General features: G+C 44.1%; 1 protein-coding gene across 1 annotated transcript; it reads right to left on the reverse strand.

Moving 5' to 3' along the window:
• Window positions 1-1686: 1686 nt before the first annotated feature.
• On the reverse strand, window positions 1687-18785 carry sim2 (SIM bHLH transcription factor 2). The gene is made up of 10 exons (XM_039670318.2): window positions 18017-18785; window positions 15339-15421; window positions 15121-15210; window positions 11262-11370; window positions 11081-11166; window positions 8004-8203; window positions 7126-7232; window positions 6831-6978; window positions 6270-6748; window positions 1687-2446 (listed from the first exon to the last, which is right to left on the reverse strand). Exons 1-10 carry the CDS (start codon window positions 18189-18191, stop codon window positions 2043-2045), a joined length of 1881 nt encoding a protein of 626 aa, XP_039526252.2. The 5' UTR covers window positions 18192-18785; the 3' UTR covers window positions 1687-2042.
• Window positions 18786-19493: the final 708 nt, after the last annotated feature.

The following is a 19493-nucleotide window of genomic DNA, read 5'->3' on the forward strand; positions in this document are numbered from 1 at the left end:
ATCCACAGCTCATCCGTCATCTACACCTCGTGCTTCAGTTTCTTGATGAGGTGCGAGTCTCCCTCGATCTCTAGACTCAGATCTCCACCTCGTCACTGACACTCGCGTCTGCCGCCGCTTCCGCGCACTCGCCGCGACCCGTGTTCGGTCAGGGATGCGGATCTTCCGGTGGGCCGGCCTCGAGTGCGTCTCGAACTCATTAAGCAAACAGCTCTCAGATCCACAATATCCTGTTAAACGATCTGAGCTGCAGGGTCTGGAGGTCAGTGCCGATCTCTCATCTCCAGAGACTGCTCTTCCTCACAGTCTTCCTCAGCAAACAGAGCCGTATTAGCCCTCGCCCGCCGACTCAGGCTTCATCTAACGCCGGGGCTTTTCTCAGATGGAAGTTCCTGCACCAACAATAATAAAATTAATAACAAAGCTTTCGAGAATCATTGCTTTTGATGGAGGTTCTGTTGCTAGGAGACGCTCGCGCGTGTCATGTTTATTGCGTTTCTAAGCAAACTAGTTCCAGTCATTTTAGAAACTGCATAAGTCAGACCATAAATAATCGAGCCATGATGCGGTAAACATGCCATCGCTTGAAGAGAGCAGCTAAATATCAGCACTCAGAAAACCAGACCCAAGAAATTATTGTCTTTCTTCAGATGTCCATAGAAATCATATCACACCAGCTCAGTATGAAAGGCAATGTTTAAAATGTCCTCATTTAAAGATGAATTATGACATACCTGTATTCCCCTGGTTTCACAGACCAGGCTTAAACTAATCCAGACTAAAATGCAGGTTTGAGCTGTTCTAACTGAAAGCATCTCTTGAAATGTGTGCCAGTGTTGTCTTGAGATGACATCAGTAATGTTTGATTCTAAAGCATGTTTATTAAAGCTGCTTAAATGCCCTAATCCTGGCTTAATCTAAACCTCGTCTGTGAAACCGGGCCATTGTGTTAGTTTAATCTTCAGAGTCATTGGTAGTTTAAAGTCCTGAAGAGTGAAACTCTGCGACATTGATCTGTCCAATCACGTGAGTCTGGGGTGGGACTATCAGTCCAACTGACCAATGACAGATGAGGAGGCTGTAATCCACACTTCAGTTCTGAGATTAGTCCGTAGTTACAGAAATCCTGCTGAAACATTTGCTTTTGCCAGCAGCTCTATCACCCTGTAGCCCAAGACTGGTTGCCCACTGAAGCTAAGCAGGGCTGAGCCTGGTTAGTACCTGGATGGGAGACCTTCTGAGAAAGCCAGGTTGCTGCTGGAAGAGGTGTTAGTGAGGCCAGCAGGGGGCGCTCACCCTGTGGTCTGTGTGGGTCCTAATGCCCCAGTATAGTAATGGGGACACTATACTGTCAAAGAGCACCATCCTTCGGATGAGACGTTAAACCGAGGTCCTGACTCTCTATGGTCATTAAAAATCCCAGGATGTCTTTGGAAAGAGTAGGGGTGTAACTCCGGCATCCTGGCCAAATTTGCCCAGTGGCCTCTGTCCATCATGGCCTCCTAATCATCCCCATCTATACCAATTGGCTTCATCACTGTCTCCTCTCCACCAGTAAGCTGGTGTGTGGTGAGCGTTCTGGCGCAGTATGGCAGCCGTCGCATCATCATCCAGGTGGAGCTGCACACTGGTGGTGATTGAGGAGATCCCCCTCTCTATGTAAAGCGCTTCGAGTGCCGAGAAAAGCCGAGAAAAGCACTATATAAATGTAATGAATTATTATTATTATTATTTAAATAGTTAAAATAGATCAGATGTTTTCATTTGGTAAAGAATGGCACAAAAGAGTGTTTCAAATACAATATGTGGATCATTGTGTGACTTGCATATCTGTGAGTTTAGTGAGGTTCATCTGGAGACCCTGAGTCACGAAGCGTCCTTCAGCTTCCTCTTCCTCGGTGTCCCGGAGAGGATGCGGTAGTGTCCCGGTGAACTGGCTGCACAACGGGAGAAATATATTCCATACCTGACGTTCTTTATGTGTGATCAGAACATCTGCAGCTTTGCATAAGACGGTCGAAGAGGTCGGAGGTCAGTGCGCGTCACCTTTCGTTGCTGATGATGACCGACGTGCCGATGCAGTGAGGTGCGCGGGGTCCTTCGGGACCGGGGCTGTGGGTCCGGTACAGGTACGGGCGGGGTCCGTCGGGAGCGCTCTGGGTCTGGTACAGGTACGGGTTCCCCCCCTCACTCAGAGCGCAAGGTCCGGCTGGGAAAGGGCCGCGTTTGGACAGAACGTGGTGGAGGTTCAGGGAGACGTACGGACTCTGTGTCGTTCCCAGCAGCCTCTTCTCCTCCGGGTCATGATCCGAGAGCCTGTCCTCGTATGGCCTGCGCTGACCGAAGCCCTGGTTCTGGTTCTGTCCGGGTTCCTCTTTAAACGCAGCGGCGGGTCTGAAGCCTCCGGGCAGAAGCTGAGCTGCGAACGCGCCGTCGGCCGCCGGACCTGGAGAACACAGAGCTGGTTAGATGTGCGGGTCGCTTTCTGTGACTAGAACAATTCGATTCACCATGAAATTCGTTATTAAAGGTGACATTTTATTTAAGGCTGCTTTTCACTAGATGTATTATAAATCTATGGCATCACATAGAATATGTGTGTGAAATTTCATACCAGATCGTTTATTATAGCTCATCAAAATTGCCTTTTTTTTGGGTGTGAGCAGAAAAGCAACGTTTTTGTTTGTGTCCCTTTAAATGCCAATGAGCTTCAGCCCCGCCTCTATTCAGAAGAGGGCGGAGCCTTCACACAAGCTTCAGAGACTCTGGCAATAACAGCACAGGCCGATCTGACTGATCCAGGATCAGGAGTAACAGCAGCTTTAGCTCCGCCTTACGGAGAGACTCAGGGAGAGCTGCACTTTTACACGTTTCTGAATGTTAGCGGAGACGTTTGTGTAGTTGTTGTGGAGTTCGACTGATCATCTCATCATCATGTTGAACTCTTCCACAAGTGTAAGTGTTAGAACCAGGGCCGGATTAACCATTAGGGGCCCACGACATCTAAGGGGCCCTGGGCGCCAGTAGCGGAGCGGCAATCAGGAGTTTCCCCGGTGGGACGTTAGTGTTTCGAGGCCGCGATGGCTGGTCTGATGAAATGAATTCATTGCAAGTTCACCATGCACACAGGGCCCAAGCGAGGGGAAGAAAAAAATATTTTAGATATCGGAGCATAGTGATGCGAGGGTCAGCTTTTTTTCCAACCGGGTCCCACTTTTATGAAATTATTTGGCCCGCCCCGGCTCGCACCGCACCACTGTCTCTACTAGGGGTGGCACGGTACATGAAAAAACACCCGAACCGTTCGGTTCGCTTGTCTCGGTTCGGAGCGCGTGTGCGTCTCACGGTTCGACGCATGCGCAATGTAACCTCGTGCACGTATGTGACGTGTGTTTTCTTTTCGCGCGACATAAACTTGTTCGACTTGGACCGGCGCTCATCAATAACATCAATCTAGCGCGAGTCGGCTCCGTATGCATTCATCACTTTCGCGGTATTTGATGTCATTACCGATCGCTCTGTGCAGCGCCGGTTCAAGTTAATAAACAAGCCAGTAAAAGTGGAGTATGGAGCGCTGCAGGTCACGGCACGCGGAGAAATGGCAAGTGGGAGAGATGAGGGAGTTGGAGGATGCGCCAGCGTCGTATAAGTCTATGGTATAAGCCCGGTGTGTGGGAACATTTTGGATTTCATGTTATGATATTTTAATTTAACTACAGTGGCACTTTATGTATAGATAAGAGCTTCAGTCATACGTTTCCAAACCCTGCACTTTAATTTTAAGTGGAAAAAAGTACCCTCACATTTTGGGAATAGAAGCATTGTTGATACTGTTTTTGTGTTGAGGTTGAATTTCAATTTCACTTTATGTTTATGGCCTTTGCTATTGCTATAGCTTAATTATCTATAGGCAATGAGGTTTCATGTATATTGACATTTAAAAGACAGTGTTTTAAGAGTTCCTCTCTTTTTCTTTTAAAAGATAGAATTTTGGTAAGAGCTACAAAAGTTAGCAGTTGATACATGAAAGTTAATTTCTTTGTGTAAATAAGATTTATGTGATAAAAATGCACAAGTTCTTGTAGAGATAGTGATACACATTCTCCTTTTTTGCCAAATAAACAAAAAGCATGTCAATTTCTTCTCTCTTGCTGTATCTAAATCTCACCTAGCTTTCCTCTGAGATAGTCCCAAAATGTGCTTAAAGTCAAAGAGTCAAATTCAGTTTGTGCATGATTGCATGAATATAATATATATTTTTTAATACTGTATCCTAAAGTGTGGATAATTAAGCTATATATCACATGCTGAAGTACATTTCTGGAGTGTTAAAGATTAAAAGAAAAAATAACAAGAACCGTACAGAACCGAAAACCGTGACCCTAAAACCGTGATACAAACCGAACCGTGGGTTTTGTGAACCGTGCCACCCCTAGTCTCTACTGTTACTACTGTTGTCTCCTGCTGCAACTACTTCTGAGAACAGCTCCCAAACATTACATTTAACAGCCTGACCTTTTTTTCTTTTAATCATGTATATTCCCGACTTCAATTTCTCCTGCACCTCGTCTTCCATCTTCACTTTTAGTTCTCCGTTGTTGTAGTTGTCGAGGCTGGCGGCGGGAGCTGCTTGGCGTGCCGCTTTCGTGACGTGTCACATGACACCAAAGGTTAGGTTATAGGCTGGAAATTGCAAGCAACATACATGGATTTTTTCAAAAACATTATTGACCTGCCCCGCAAATAAAGTGACAATTTCTTTACCTGCCCCAACCCAACCGCAGTTTACGCCCCAACCCGGTCCGCAGGTTACGAGTCGACCCGCGCATCACTATCGGAGTCTTTATAGCAAAAAGACGCCGTTACGCAATAGCTACAGTGGCGTAGGTCGTAGGGTGTGAAGTGCTTGAAAGCAGCTTTTGATGCACTCGACCCGAGTTCGAATCCGCCTTTTGCCGAAGTCTCTTCTCCCTTTTCCCAACACATATGAGATGTAAAATGTATAACCTAACATTAAGGTCTCTAGCGTTATATTTTGCCAACAAACTAAAATTGAAACCATGATATGGCTTTGTGCCTTTATAAAACAGCACAAGACTTTAAGAATAGCATCCCGGTAGTGCTGGGTGAATTAAAGAAACGTGTGCATTTGCGCGATCAGCATGGCCATCTGGGGTTTCCTCCTAAATACAAGCTCAGGGGTTTCTTGCAAGTGAAGAAATTAGGACAAACGTATTTTAATTTTCCTATATTATAGTGTAATGTAGACTAAAACATACTTCATTAATTTTCATTTATATAGTACATTTATAGGCTATATGGATTTTACGTCATAGGAATAATTCTATAAATCATTATTATATTATTATAATAATTGTTTGGCATCTTAAAACACCATTGATAATGTAATGCAGACTGAGACTCATAATTTAAAAGATGTTTGAGCCCTGTTTATTGTCCTGGTACAAATCAATGCTTTTTCTTTGTTCAACGAGTAGTTCATGGGTTGAAGCTCTTCATTTTGATCTCTCAGAGAGCACGAGATTGATGCATTTAACCTTAAAATGTACAAAATTTTCTAACGGTGGAGCATGCCCCCGAACCCCCCTAGAGGCACAGAGTCCCCCCAGTTTTACTAAGTCCTACGGAAAGAACGACCATTTATGAACTTTACTCCAGCATAGTCCAACAAAGTTCCTTTTTAGTCAGTAAAACTGTAAATGCCATATTAAAATGTCCTGCCTGAGAGGGGGCCTACAGGACATCGTGCCCCGGGGCCCCTGAACTCCTAATCCGGCCCTGGTTAGAACTGGTCTCGCTCGCCGAACCCGATGTCGCTGGTGTGTGTGAACGTGCAGATTGAGGGCGGGGAATATTATAATAAGATCTTGTTCATACGGCAGGAGAGCAGCTAATCTGATGGGCTTATTTTATAACATGCTTGCAGAGAAAGGCTCACCAGAACACAGTTACTGGGTTTCACTGGAACAAAGCACCGGCGGGGACCCGATTACACTTTGTCTGATTTCCGTGATATGTCCCCTTTAATTAACTGATGTAACTGATCTCATGTTTAGATATTATACTGTGTGCTAGTTTAGCAGATCCTTTGGTTTTTAGCTTGGATTTGGGGTTTAATAGTCACTTAACTCTTTCCACGCCGTTGATAGAATTTTCTTATTGATACTGTAGGGGGCGCTATAACTTCTAAACGAGTAGAGAATCTACAGTGTGAGTGTGTGTGTGTGTGTGTGTGTGTGTGTGGGTACCTGAGAATGCGCTGCACGCCGGAGTTTGCAGATGCGCCGCAGCTTTGTTAGCGCAGCTCCAGGGCGACTGCAGTGAGGAGAGGACGGGTCGTCTGGAGGAGATCGAGGTCACCGGGGCTTTCTGGCAGTCGCCGGAGGCCTGAGTCTGTGTGTGTGTGTGTGTGTATGCGTAGGACAGTGGCAGCATGTGGGGCGGCTCCTGGATCAGTGAGACGGGGCTCTGCTGGCAGCTCTTCCAGCACGGAGACTCCAGCGAGGTCTGGAAACCACACACACTCGACGCCACGTTCCCAGCTGAGTCTGTCAGCACCTTCGCCTGCGGATAGGGACATGCTTTGGCTTTGCTTTTGAGTTTGGCTGCTTTGGCTTTCAGCTGTTTGCGTGAGTCCTGAGGAGCTGCGAGACAGTTCTTATAGGACACCGGCGGTCTGGGTCGGCTCTGGTCCTGCGAGAGCTGCATCTCTTTGTATTCCACATCCCTGCGGAGAGAGAGAGAGGCACAGAATCAGAGCGAGGGGTTCTGGCTCAACACTGCTGTGAGGGAGGTCAAAGGTCACTCACGTGAGGACGTAGTTGACGCTGACGATGCAGTGCGGTCGAGACGAGCGGCTGTTGTGGACGATGGTGGCGCAGCTCTGCATCCAGACCCAGCCGCCGTGTTTCGACAGCAGGCGGTAGTACTTGGTGGTGACCTGCCCCTTGACCAGCACTGAGACACACACACACACACACACACACACAGCTTCACTCGGGTTTCCATGGAAACGCCGCACAGACATGTCAGTAGAACGAACACATTCATGCTGCGGCTGTAGATGATCTACAGTGTGTGTGTGTGTGTGTGTGTGCGACTCACGTAGATGATGTGCGTATCGCAGCTGGAAGACGTCGCAGCCGTGGACGTGATGGTAGAGAGTCTTCTCAATCAGATCCTGCGGCTCATACCCGGTTAACTCCGACACCCTGACACACACACACACACACACACACGTTCAGATGAAAGAGACTCCTTCTGCTTCTACCAACAGCTTTAAATGGTTAAATCACGGTTTCTTCCGGTTGGTTCCAGACTGTAAGTAAGATTGGTGCATTCAAGTCCTCCTGGGAAGTTTGTATTTACTAGTGGGAAAGGTCCAAATTCAATGGGAAGTCACTTTGATAGGAGCAAGATTTAGCTAGTTTTATTGTAAATAGAAAAAAATACTTTTATTCATATTAACAAATTGACCATCGATACAGAATCTGTTGCATTGATACAACACTGTTCCTCAATCCTCATTGTTTTTGTCTCATTTTACAGCACAAAATCAAAATTAAATATTGTTTACTGAAAAACTGATCAAAATCAAATGACGTGCTTAAAACAAGTACAAATATCTGCCATAAAAATAATCTTAGTTTAAAGGGGAAATAATAAGATTATCTTTCTGACACCATTGGCAGACATTTTTAAGCACAAACTCACTTAATATCTTCACTCCTTTTTCGACTGGTAAATACGATCTTTCCGATATGACTTGAATGCACCATATTAGCTGTGGAAGTGAAAGTTGAGTGCTACAGTGCGTGTGTGTGTGTGTGTGTGTGTGTGTGTGTGTGTGTGTGTGTGTGTGTGTGTGTGTGTGTGTGTGTGTGTGTGTGTGTGTGTGTGTGCGTGTGTGTGTGTGTGTGTGTGTGTGTGTGTGTGTGTGTGTGTGTGTGTGTGTGTGTGTGTGTGTGTGTGTGTGCCCTCACCTGCTGTCCAGGAAGATGAGTTTGAGATCGAGACTCGCGCGGAACATGAACATGTTGCTGTGGAGTTTGAGCTCCGTCACGCCGCTGGGAGGAAGAGACTGACCGACGGCCACCAGACCCACGATCTGATAGCAGGACTCGTACAGAGACACATCCATCACGACCTGACGGAGCTTCAGGTACCCGCTGCAGTGAATCACCTGTGAGCATCAGAAGGGTTCAGTGTGTGTGTGTGTGTGTGTTTTTGTATATTTTGACTTGACTGTTTACTCTGCCCATGTGCTAGAATCATGAGGTGAAGTCTTGTCTGTTCGGGTTTTGATAGTGAGGTGTGTCCAGCTGTATTCAATCACAACATTTCAGGCGGGTGTATAATCAGGTAGTAAACCACAGCACATGCGAAGACTCCACCGAGCAAGGACACTGACAAGGCACTTGAGTTTTACTTGTTATTTGCTTCCCTTTTCTACACAGCTTGTTCTCTTCTTTCTGTTTGTGACCTCTCTTCACTATGTGCTTCCAAATGTGCTATTACTAACACACAAAAATCAAATATCACACTTAGGAGGCTGTGCAATCCTAACCACCTGCACACCTTTCCAGTGTCTTCTATTTCTTTAATCTCTTTTCCTATCGATCTCTGTAATCGTCAGTCCGCTGTAAACAGGTGATTTCATTACATCTATTTCCAGCCTATTGGCCCTGACTGAGACCTGGGTCGGACCAGAGGTCACTGCCACACCTCCTGCCCTCTCCGATCGCTTCACTTTCTCACACACCCCTCGCCGGACCCAAAGGAGGTACTAGTCTGCTTATCTCCAATGATTGGAAATTTTACCACCTCTGTGTGACAATAGCTCAATTGAATGGCATTCAATTACTATCACCAGTCCTATTAAAATTAATTTTGTAGTTGTTTATCGTCCCCCAGATCAGCTTGGGAGTTTCTCGGAGGAGTTGGATGTGTTACTCTCAGTCTTCCGTGAGGATGGTATTCCACCTAGAAAAGCCTCAGGCTGCTGATTTCCACACTCTTCTTGCCTCATTCAACCTCAAACGAGTATCTACTCACAAATCAGGTAACCTATTGGACCTTATTTACACGTGCCACTGCTCCACTGACCATATACTGGCATTTAAAGATATTATAAACTCAATTGGAGTTAGACAACACGTGTCAGGACCCACTCGTTGTCGTATTCATACTCTAGATCTAATATTATCACATGGGATAGATGTTGATGCCGTTGAAATACTGCAGCAGAGCGATGACATCTCAGATCACTATCTAGCCTCATGTAAACTTAATTTAGCCAAAGCAGCAAAGCCGACTGTTATAAATATGTTAGACCTATAACTTCTGCCTCTAAATATTGCTTTATCAATAATCTTCCTAATCAGTTTCATCCCAGATAGCTTAGAAGAACTTAATATCGTGACAGAAACTTGTAACTCTCTCTTTTCCAGCACTTTAGACGCAGTTGCTCTGTTGTGCTTAAAGAAGATTAAAGAAAATAGTCCAATGCCGTGGTACAATGAGCACACACACACACACACACACACGCACACACACACTCACACACACACACACACACACACACACACACTCGGGCCCTTAAGAGAGCAGCCAGAAACATGGAGCGTAGCTACAAGAAAACTAAACTAGGGGTATTCTGGATTTCATGGAAGGAGAGCTCGATCGCATACAGGGATACACATAAACCTACCCAACTTCGCCCCTAAACCCAACCCTAATCCTACCCATCTCCACCCCTTGGATCTTGATCCGACTCCTCCCCGTGGATCTCATGTACTGCATTGAGGTGCTACTGCTCTTTCTCCTATGTGTAGTGGAGATGAGTGGTACCCGGTGGGGTCTTCTGCTGGTGTAGCCCATCCGCCTCAAGGTTGTGTGTGTTGTGTCTTCTTCACAAATGCTTTGCTGCATACCTCGGTTGTAACGAGTGGTTATTTCAGTCAAAGTTGCTCTTCTATCAGCTTGAATCAGTCGACCTCTGACCTCTCGCATCAACAAGGCATTTCCACCCACAGGACTGACCCATACTGGATGTTTTTCCCTTTTCACTCCATTCTTTGTAAACCCTAGAAATGGTTGTGTGTGAAAATCCCAGTAACTGAGCAGATTGTGAAATACTCAGACACCAACAACCATGCCACGCTCAAAACTGCTCAAATCCCCTTTCTTTCCCATTCTGACATTCAGTTTGGAGTTCAGGAGATTGTCTTGATCAGGACCACACCGCTAAATGCACTGAAGACACTGCCATGTGATTGGATGATTAGATAATTGCATTAATGAGAAATTGAACAGGTGTTCCTAATAATCCTTTAGGGGAGTGTATAATTCAATGTTAGGCTGCATAGATTAGGTCAGCCGGAACTGGGAACACTTCCAATCATTAGAAGAATGGCATCTACACTAATATTAATCTCTCTGTTTTACCCGAGGTTTACCGATGTCTGCTGGATACAGGCCGTGTGTGTGTGTGTGTGTGTGTGTGTGTGTGTGTTTGTGAGAGTTTGTGTGTGTTTGAGTGTGTGTGTGTGTGTGTGTGAGAGACTGAAGAGAGTGACCACATAAACTCTTACACACCCACACACGTCTATATCCTGCGCCTCTGAATCCAGTGCGTGATTTATTCTTCACTTGACATAAACCACTTGTTTATTGCCAATGTAAATTTTAAACAAATCTCCACAGCTTGATTTATGAAAGCTTATAGTTGAGCCGGTGCAGGGAGAAGTGTGTGTGTGTCGGCCGCAAGCTGTCATACGTTCATGATGTATGAAACACACACGAGTCTTTGCTACATTTAATCAGATCAGTTCATCAGTCCATCAGCTCATGCGGCGGAGTCTCGATCAGACGCTGCTAAACGACCAGACGGATGTTAAATGCTCGATGTGAACGAGCTCTTGACAAACGCTTTTGCTTTGCTTTCATAATGACATTTGCAATGCAAAACACGGCTTGAGAAGAAAATTACACAGAATATCATTTTACCGGCCCAAATGGAAACATGTGCGGGTGTTTCATGATGTCGAGACGAACTCACCTTATACCCGCCACACGTGAGTCCCGCGTTCCTCTTCGCCAACACACACTTCATCCGCAGGAAGAACGAGCGCTCCAGCTCAAACTCTGGAACACACACCAGATGAGCCTTGTGAGAAATATCAAGCACTGCATTCCGTGTGTGTGTGTGTGTGTGTGTGTGTGTGTGTGTGTGTGTGTACCCTGCAGGAAGTGTGGATGTAATGGTGGGTGAGCACTCAGCACCGCGCTCATCTCATCATGGTCTGACGGGTGGATGTACTCAAAGATGCTGTTCCCAGTCAGTTCCACCTACAACAGATCATACATCATCATTCCATCTTCTGAAGAGAAACCAGTCAGTATACTGGAAAAACCCCACTGACATTAAGACTGAGAGTGTGTGTCATTTAAGAAGATTACATCAACCCACAAACATGCCTATTGTGAAGTGTGTGTGTGTGTGTGTGTGTGTCAGGCTGAAGCTAAGCTCCTGTTTGTCTGAAATTGATCTGTGTGCATCTCAAAGACACAATCTGATTCCCGTTGCAGAAAGTTCATGTATAAAAACATGATTTGCATGTGAAAACAAAAGCGGATTCAATCCTGGACTTTGATCTGTTTCAGTGTGTAAATTAGCAGGGCACATCAGACACAGGGAAGGTCACTTCTCAGCACTTCAGCGACAAATTACTTTCTCTGCAGCTGCGCAGAGACGCTAATCTGCTCTTTGTAGTGCGGCGACGCACGGAGGAATGTGCACTTTACTAAACACACTGTGTGTGTGTGCGTGTGTGTTCGGGATCAGGCCTGCCTCACACTGACACACAATAACGCCCCGTCAGAGTCTGAACATGATGATCCACATGAGCTTCAGTGTTCTGCGGTGGAGTCACAGTCTCGCTCTCTCTCTCACACACACACACACACACACATTTGAATGCTCTGTCTCACACACAGGTGTTCCCACATTAACAGCTTCGTTTGCCTCGTCTCTGCGGCCGCTGCTGCTTTGACTAGGCAGTGAAACAGCGTTGTCCCTTTAACTCACCCGTGACGGCTTCAGGATTCTGGATATTCACACAATCCTTCTGGCTTTATTACAGCATGGTTATTGCCAACATCTTGCCAAAATTTTTCTTTTAGTCCTCAACTAAACTAAAATGTTTTACACACCTCCAGACTTTAAGTGCATTTTTAATTTCTAATTAGTTTCCTTATTTTAATTGATTAATAGTGTTATTGTTTTGATGTGCGATTGCGTTTGTCAGTAAACGGGTAGTTTTCTGCTGAAGGAGAGAGACTGTCACTTTTCCTCTTTTGAAAAGTCGTGGGAAATCAGGAGCTGCTAGATCAAAAATAATGTCTCCTTTGATCTGCCATGACATACATTTACCCGTCAGTTCACCCGTCAGTTCACCCATCCGTTTACCCGTCCGTTTACCCGTCCATTTACCCTTTCGTTTACCTGTCCTTTACCCGTCAGTTCACCCATCCGTTTACCCGTCCGTTTACCCGTCCATTTACCCTTTCGTTTACCTGTCCTTTACCCGTCAGTTCACCCATCCGTTTACCCGTCTCTTCACCCGTTCATTCACCCATCTGTTTACCCGTCCGTTTACCCGTCCATTTACCCTTTCGTTTACCTGTCCTTTACCCGTCAGTTCACCCATCCGTTTACCCGTCTCTTCACCCGTTCATTCACCCTTCCGTTTACCCGTCCGTTTACCACTAGTTCACCCATCTGTTTACCCATCCGTTTACCTGTCTGTTTACCCATCAGTTCACCCATCCGTTTACCCTTCTGCTTACCCGTTCATTTACCCTTCGTTTACCCTTCCGTTTACCCGTCTGTTTACTTGTCCGTTAACCGCTAGTTCACCCGTCTGTTTACCGCTAGTTCACCCGTCTGTTTACCGCTAGTACACCCCTCTGTTTACCCATCGGTTTACTGTTAGTTCACCCATCCGTTTACCCGTCCATTTACCTATCCGTTTACCGCTAGTTCACCCATCCGTTTACCGCTAGTTCACCGGTGCGTTTACCTGTCCGTTTACCGCTAGTTCGCCCGTTCGTTTACCCTTCTGTTTACCCGTCTGTTTACTGCTAGTTCGCCCGTCAGTTCACCCATCCGTTTACCCGTCCGTTTACCCGTCCATTTACCCTTTCGTTTACCTGTCCGTTTACCTGTCAGTTCACCCATCTGTTTACCCATCTGTTCACCCGTTCATTTACCCTTTCGTTTACCTGTCCGTTTACTTGTCAGTTCACCCATCCGTTTACCCGTCGTTCACTCGTTCGTTTACCTGTCTGTTTACCCGACCGTTTACCCGTCCTTTTACCACTAGTTCACCCATCTGTTTACCGCTAGTTCACCCATCTGTTTACCGCTAGTTCACCCATCTGTTTACCGTTAGTTCACCCATCTATTTACCCATCGGTTTACTGCTAGTTCACCCATCCGTTTACCCGTCCGTTTACCGCTAGTTCACCGTCCATTTACCGCTAGTTCACCCATCCGTTTACCGCTAGTTCACCCATCCATTTACCGCTAGTTCACCCGTCCGTTTACCGCTAGTTCACCCATCCGTTTACAGGTAGTTCACCCGTCCGTTTACTGCTAGTACACCCATCCATTTTTACCCGTCCGTTTACCACTAGTTCACCAGTGCATTTACCCGTCCGTTTACCACTAGTTTACCGGTGCGTTTACCTGTCTGTTTACCGCTAGTTCATCCGTTCGTTTACCCTTCCGTTTACCGCTAGTTCGCCCGTTCGTTTACCCTTCCGTTTACCTGTCCGTTTACCGCTAGTTCGTCCGTTCGTTTACCCTTCCGTTTACCTGTCCGTTTACCGCTAGTTCGTCCGTTCGTTTACCCTTCCGTTTACCTGTCCGTTTACCGCTAGTTCGTCCGTTCGTTTACCTGTCCGTTTACCGCTAGTTCGCCCGTTCGTTTACCCTTCCGTTTACCTGTCCGTTTACCGCTAGTTCGTCCATTCGTTTACCCTTCCGTTTACCTGTCCGTTTACCGCTAGTTCGTCCGTTCGTTTACCCTTCCGTTTACCTGTCCGTTTACCGCTAGTTCGTCCGTTCGTTTACCCTTCCGTTTACCTGTCCGTTTACCGCTAGTTCGCCCGTTCGTTTACCCTTCCGTTTACCTGTCCGTTTACCGCTAGTTCGTCCATTCGTTTACCCTTCCGTTTACCTGTCCGTTTACCGCTAGTTCGCCCGTTCGTTTACCCTTCCGTTTACCTGTCCGTTTACCGCTAGTTCGTCCGTTCGTTTACCCTTCCGTTTACCTGTCCATTTACCGCTAGTTCGCCCGTTCGTTTACCCTTCCGTTTACCTGTCCGTTTACCGCTAGTTCGTCCATTCGTTTACCCTTCCGTTTACCTGTCCGTTTACCGCTAGTTCGTCCGTTCGTTTACCCTTCCGTTTACCTGTCCGTTTACCGCTAGTTCGCCCGTTCGTTTACCCTTCCGTTTACCTGTCCATTTACCGCTAGTTCGTCCATTCGTTTACCCTTCCGTTTACCTGTCCGTTTACCGCTAGTTCGTCCGTTCGTTTACCCTTCCGTTTACCTGTCCGTTTACCGCTAGTTCGCCCGTTCGTTTACCCTTCCGTTTACCTGTCATCTCATGTCGTTATTCTTTTTTGTCTTATTAAAATGAAATTATTTGAAATTAATTATAATTTACAATAATACTGTTTAATTTGTATTTGATTAGTTAAACCTATAACTTGAGTGTGTGTGTGTGTGTGTGTGTGTGTGTGTGTGTGTGAGTTCTCTCTACACACCCAAATGTAAAATCTAGACATCTAAATCTAAACAAGCTCAATCTCAATCTTAATCTCAAGTTTTTCTTCAGATTTGAGATCAGAATTTCTCAGTAGAGGCACAATATGAGCAAACAGTCTGTGAATGGGTTCACTTCACATTCCACAGATAATATTATAAGCACATTCTTCTGAAAGTTCATATGTTCTCAGTGATGTGTGTGTTGCAGTGAGATCATGTCGGCCCCAGACTGACCCTGGTTGGTTTTGTGTTAAACTCTCACCTGTGACAGACCCAGATGAACTGAAGCTGTTTCTGAAATGTACATGATTTTACCGTCAGACGCCACGACAAACACAAACCCGTCCAGCGTCTGAAAAATGCCAGAATGTGAACATCAAAATACATAAAACATTATGTTTTATATGATAAATTTACATAATCATCAGACACGTTTAAATAAATTAGAATCAAATATAATGTTGTTTTTAAAGCATTGACCTGCAACAGGTGAGATCCCAGATCCCTGGCCATGAGATCCCGAGGACTGAGCCGTGCTGACTGACCCCAGGCGCCTCCGAGACCTGCACACACACACACACACAGGTCAGTCAAACCTTCATTACTAACACAGTTTTATTAGCGAACGTCGAGCTTGAATCGCGTCATCAATAAACGGCATATTCCCGTTCCTGCATGAGTCAGACAGGACTAGCGAGCGAGCTCTTCATGCGCAGAAACGGCCTTTTACGGGCATCCGATGTGCACTGTTTTAGCCTGTTTATGATACGAAATACACACACAACCAGTTTTACACAGCGGGTCAATTGAGCGAAACAGATGCACAATCGGTTTTGCGTATAAGAGCACAAAAATAAAAGCATGAACTCGTGCTATATATATAGCCTACGTAGAGCCAGGGATATGAAGAATTGAGTTAGCTTAAATATGTATATAATAATTAGAAAAAGTGAATTGTCTTAGAATCATAAACTAATTTAAACTGCATTTTAACGGCAGGTCATCAGTCTTTATTATTACATATGCTGATTAAACTCGTTTATTTCTAGGCCTATATTTAATGTGGTGAATCTGGAAAAAACAATTTTAACGTAAAATATTATTTCTCTGAAGCCGTAGGCTAATGTGCTTATTATATTAAGTAAGTAAGTAAGTAAAACTTTATTTATATAGCACTTTTCACAGACATGAAGGGTCACAAAGGGTTACATAAAATGACCCAACTTTCATCGAAACAATTTTATACAGGCTATTAATTGTATGGGCTACTGGTAAAAGGTCAATGACAGAATTGCGACAACGCGTTATTATAGCATAGACTAATCTAAATATATAATGTAGGGCCCGTTCCCGCTCCGTAGACAACTGCATGCGCGTTCCCGTGGCGGTGGAGATATTCATTTCGACAAAGCCTTTTACATTGAAGAAGAAATGAATCGATGACCAACGCAGAGAAGCGAGCCCGCGTGAGGATGATGATGACAAAACGAAATAATCATTAAGTCATTTCATTTATTTGAGCGGAATTAAAATGTAAAGTTCCACATGCGCAATCTTTAATTAGGCTATATCCCGAATTAGGACGTCATTATAATGCAGTCGGAGATTAATTATGCCAGCGATGAAACATATCGCGGTCAGAGATATTTAATCATGTTCACGTATAGAGAGAAATAATATTAATCTAGCCAATCGTGTTGCTTTTACAGAGTAGACTATCATATGTTTGTTTTAAACAATCATATGCAAACTGTCCCAGTACGCCATCAGAGAGCAGATGCAAAACAACATGTCAAAATACATTGGTTCGTTTTGCTTATAATTGATCATGCATGATCATATTACAGATAAATTAATTCTACTAAGTCGATTTGTGTTAGGCCCATCTGTGAGATTATACAGCAGATTCTTTTGTTTTGTTCAGTTTTTTACGGAGAAGTGTGTTACTGTCATGCTCATCATCACAAAATAATACAAGATTCAATCAATTAATTAAATCAAATAAATCATTAATTCTGTTCAACATAAAAGATGATATTTTGAAGAATGTTGTAACTGTTTCGGTGCCCACGGTCACGGATGGAAAAAAGACCCAGTCAGACATTTCTCAGAATATCTTATTTTATGTTAAAAAGAATTGATCATATTTTGAATAAATATCGACAGAATGATTTTTAGGTGAACTAGGCTATATATCTTTAAAATGAATGTGCTCCTGTTACCGCTGAAACTGAACTAGGCAAAAAATCTTACTTTGACTAGAAGAAATATCTAATTGTAGGATCTTTAGGCCCAATGCGATTTTCTCTCATTTGTGAAATATCGATAGGCTACAATTTGAAATCTGCTATGATTAAAAATGTAGCTTTTGATTCTCAGCAAAATATTGTGTTTTTGACAGCGACGGAAAGAGAAAATTAGGCTACTGAATCCGTGATGGTTTTTTGGATTTTATGTGAGCTGGTCATTTTTTATTTATTTTTTATTTTTTATAATTAAATAGTTTTATTTTATAGGAACTAGTTTTTAAGCGCTGAATGCTGAAGAGGATCACTGCTCTCTAACGCGGTATTTGCACATGATTCTCCCGAACATTTAATCGCAATCATTTCATTTCATCAAAACAAACTCAATTTATTATTTTATTTTTAGACGTTTGCTTAGTGGTTCAACAACCATTTAAAAAAATAAAATGCTTTAAAATGAATTGAATGAAATTAAACGCATTGAGTTTTGAGTGTGACTGAGATCGCTCGCTCGCTCGCTCGCTCTCTCTCTCTCTTTCTCTCTCTCTCTCTCTCTCTCTCTCTCTCTCTCTCTCTCTCTCTCTCTCTCTCTCTCTCTCTCTCTCTCTCTCTCTCTCTCTCTCCGTCGGGGAACAGGGCTCGATCCTCAGGTAGCTGCTGGGCATTGTGTGTAGGATATGTGTCCGCAGGTAGCTGGTTGTCAGTGTGTGTTACCCTCAGGGAACAGGCCTCGGATCCTCAGGTAGCTGCTGGTCAGTGTGTGTGTGTGTGTGTGTGTGTGTGTGTGTGTGTGTGTGTTACCCTCAGGGAACAGGCCTCGGATCCTCAGGTAGCTGCTGGTCAGTGTGTGTGTGTGTGTGTGTGTGTGTGTGTGTGTGTATGTGTGTGTGTGTGTGTGTGTGTGTGTGTTACCCTCAGGGAACAGGCCTCGGATCCTCAGGTAGCTGCTGGTCAGTCTGATGATGGACGCTTTGTCCAGCTGAGATGTGATCGCTGACGGCAGAGGCAACAGTTTGGCCAGCTCATAAAACTCTCCATTTTCCTTTTCTCTTCGTGTCTTCGCTGCATTCTTAGACTTTTCCTTCATTTCTCACACATGCAGAAGATGGACGTGTTTTCACTATAATAATGCTCACTCGCTACAACATGTTTCGCCGGTCATTAATGTTTTTCCTGCGTCTTTTCCGTTTGTTGCCGTGAAAGACTAAAACTTCCCGATAGTCCTGCTGTTTGCCAATTAAAATATATAAAACGAAACGACTGTAAATCACTGACGAAACTCTTCACAAAAACTAAAAGTCTTTCCAGAAAAGTCCGTCAATAAATCATCCAGATTGATAACTTCTGATATAGACAGTTGAACTCCATTTCATCGGGAAATCCCTTTTCGCTTTTGGCTTCGACACGTTTTGACGTTTTGATTTGAAAATTACTGATTAATTTGACGCAATAACACCAACTTCTAATAAATCCATGACGCTGAGCATACAAATAAAAACAGGTAACGATGAGTTCACGAACATCTGTTCAATATGTCGTTGTACTCCAGTCCTACATTTCACGAGTTCGTGTTTATTTCCATTTTAAAGTATTTTATTTTCTGTCTTTCTTTTTTTATTCTTCTCGACGCCTGAAAATTCCTCTCAAGACTTCTCAGACTCCGTTCAGCCTTACCATTATTCCGGCGCTTTGATCGCCTGAGAGAGAGAGTGTGTGTGTGAGAGAGAGAGAGAGGGCGGTTCATGAAGACTGAATGACACTAGTGACGTCACCGTGTGAGGAAGGATGGTGATAAAGCAAAATAATAATAATAATAATAATAATAATAAAATATTATTGATTAATTGGCTGTCTTACCAATTCTTTTCTTTTCAATATTAGCCTAATATTTATTGACGTTTAACAATAACGACTTTCCGTGTCTGGCTGAATTACTACGCAGCGTTTGACACTACAGATTATCAAATACTCTTAGATCGACTACAAAATTACACTGGTATTTAGGGACAGGATTTAAGTTGGTTTAGATTGTACATATCAGACCATTACCATTTTGTCTATTTAAATGGGGAAAAATCTAAGATAACATCAGTAAATTATGGACTGCTCTAATGATCTGTGTTCGGCCCTCTGCTATTTCAATATGCTGCCACTTGGTAATATTATAAGAAAACATTGAATTAGTTTCCATTGTTATGCTTATGATACTCAGTTACATTTCATCATGACCTGAAATCTATAAATTATCTAAGTTGACAGAGTATGTAAAACGTATAAAATATTTGATGACTTATCATTTTCGTCTATAAATTCAGATAAAACTTAATGGGCCAAAAACCTGCAAATAAAATATATATTAATTAGATCCTAGTAGCTTTTAAGGCCTCTC

Source organism: Pimephales promelas, chromosome 23, assembly GCF_988280905.1.
Source record: "Pimephales promelas chromosome 23, fPimPro1.hap1.1, whole genome shotgun sequence".
Lineage (NCBI taxonomy): Eukaryota > Metazoa > Chordata > Actinopteri > Cypriniformes > Leuciscidae > Pimephales > Pimephales promelas.

Bases quoted from the DNA above. Each gene is read 5' to 3' on its own strand.
- sim2 (XM_039670318.2), bottom strand. From the start codon at position 18,191: ATGAAGGAAAAGTCTAAGAATGCAGCGAAGACACGAAGAGAAAAGGAA. The intron at 11,371-15,120 runs GTGAGAGTTTAA...GATCTGTTGTAG, and splicing joins TTCATCTGGGTCTGTCACAG to GTGGAACTGACTGGGAACAG. The intron at 8,204-11,080 runs GTGAGTTCGTCT...TGATGCTCACAG, and splicing joins TCACGTGTGGCGGGTATAAG to GTGATTCACTGCAGCGGGTA.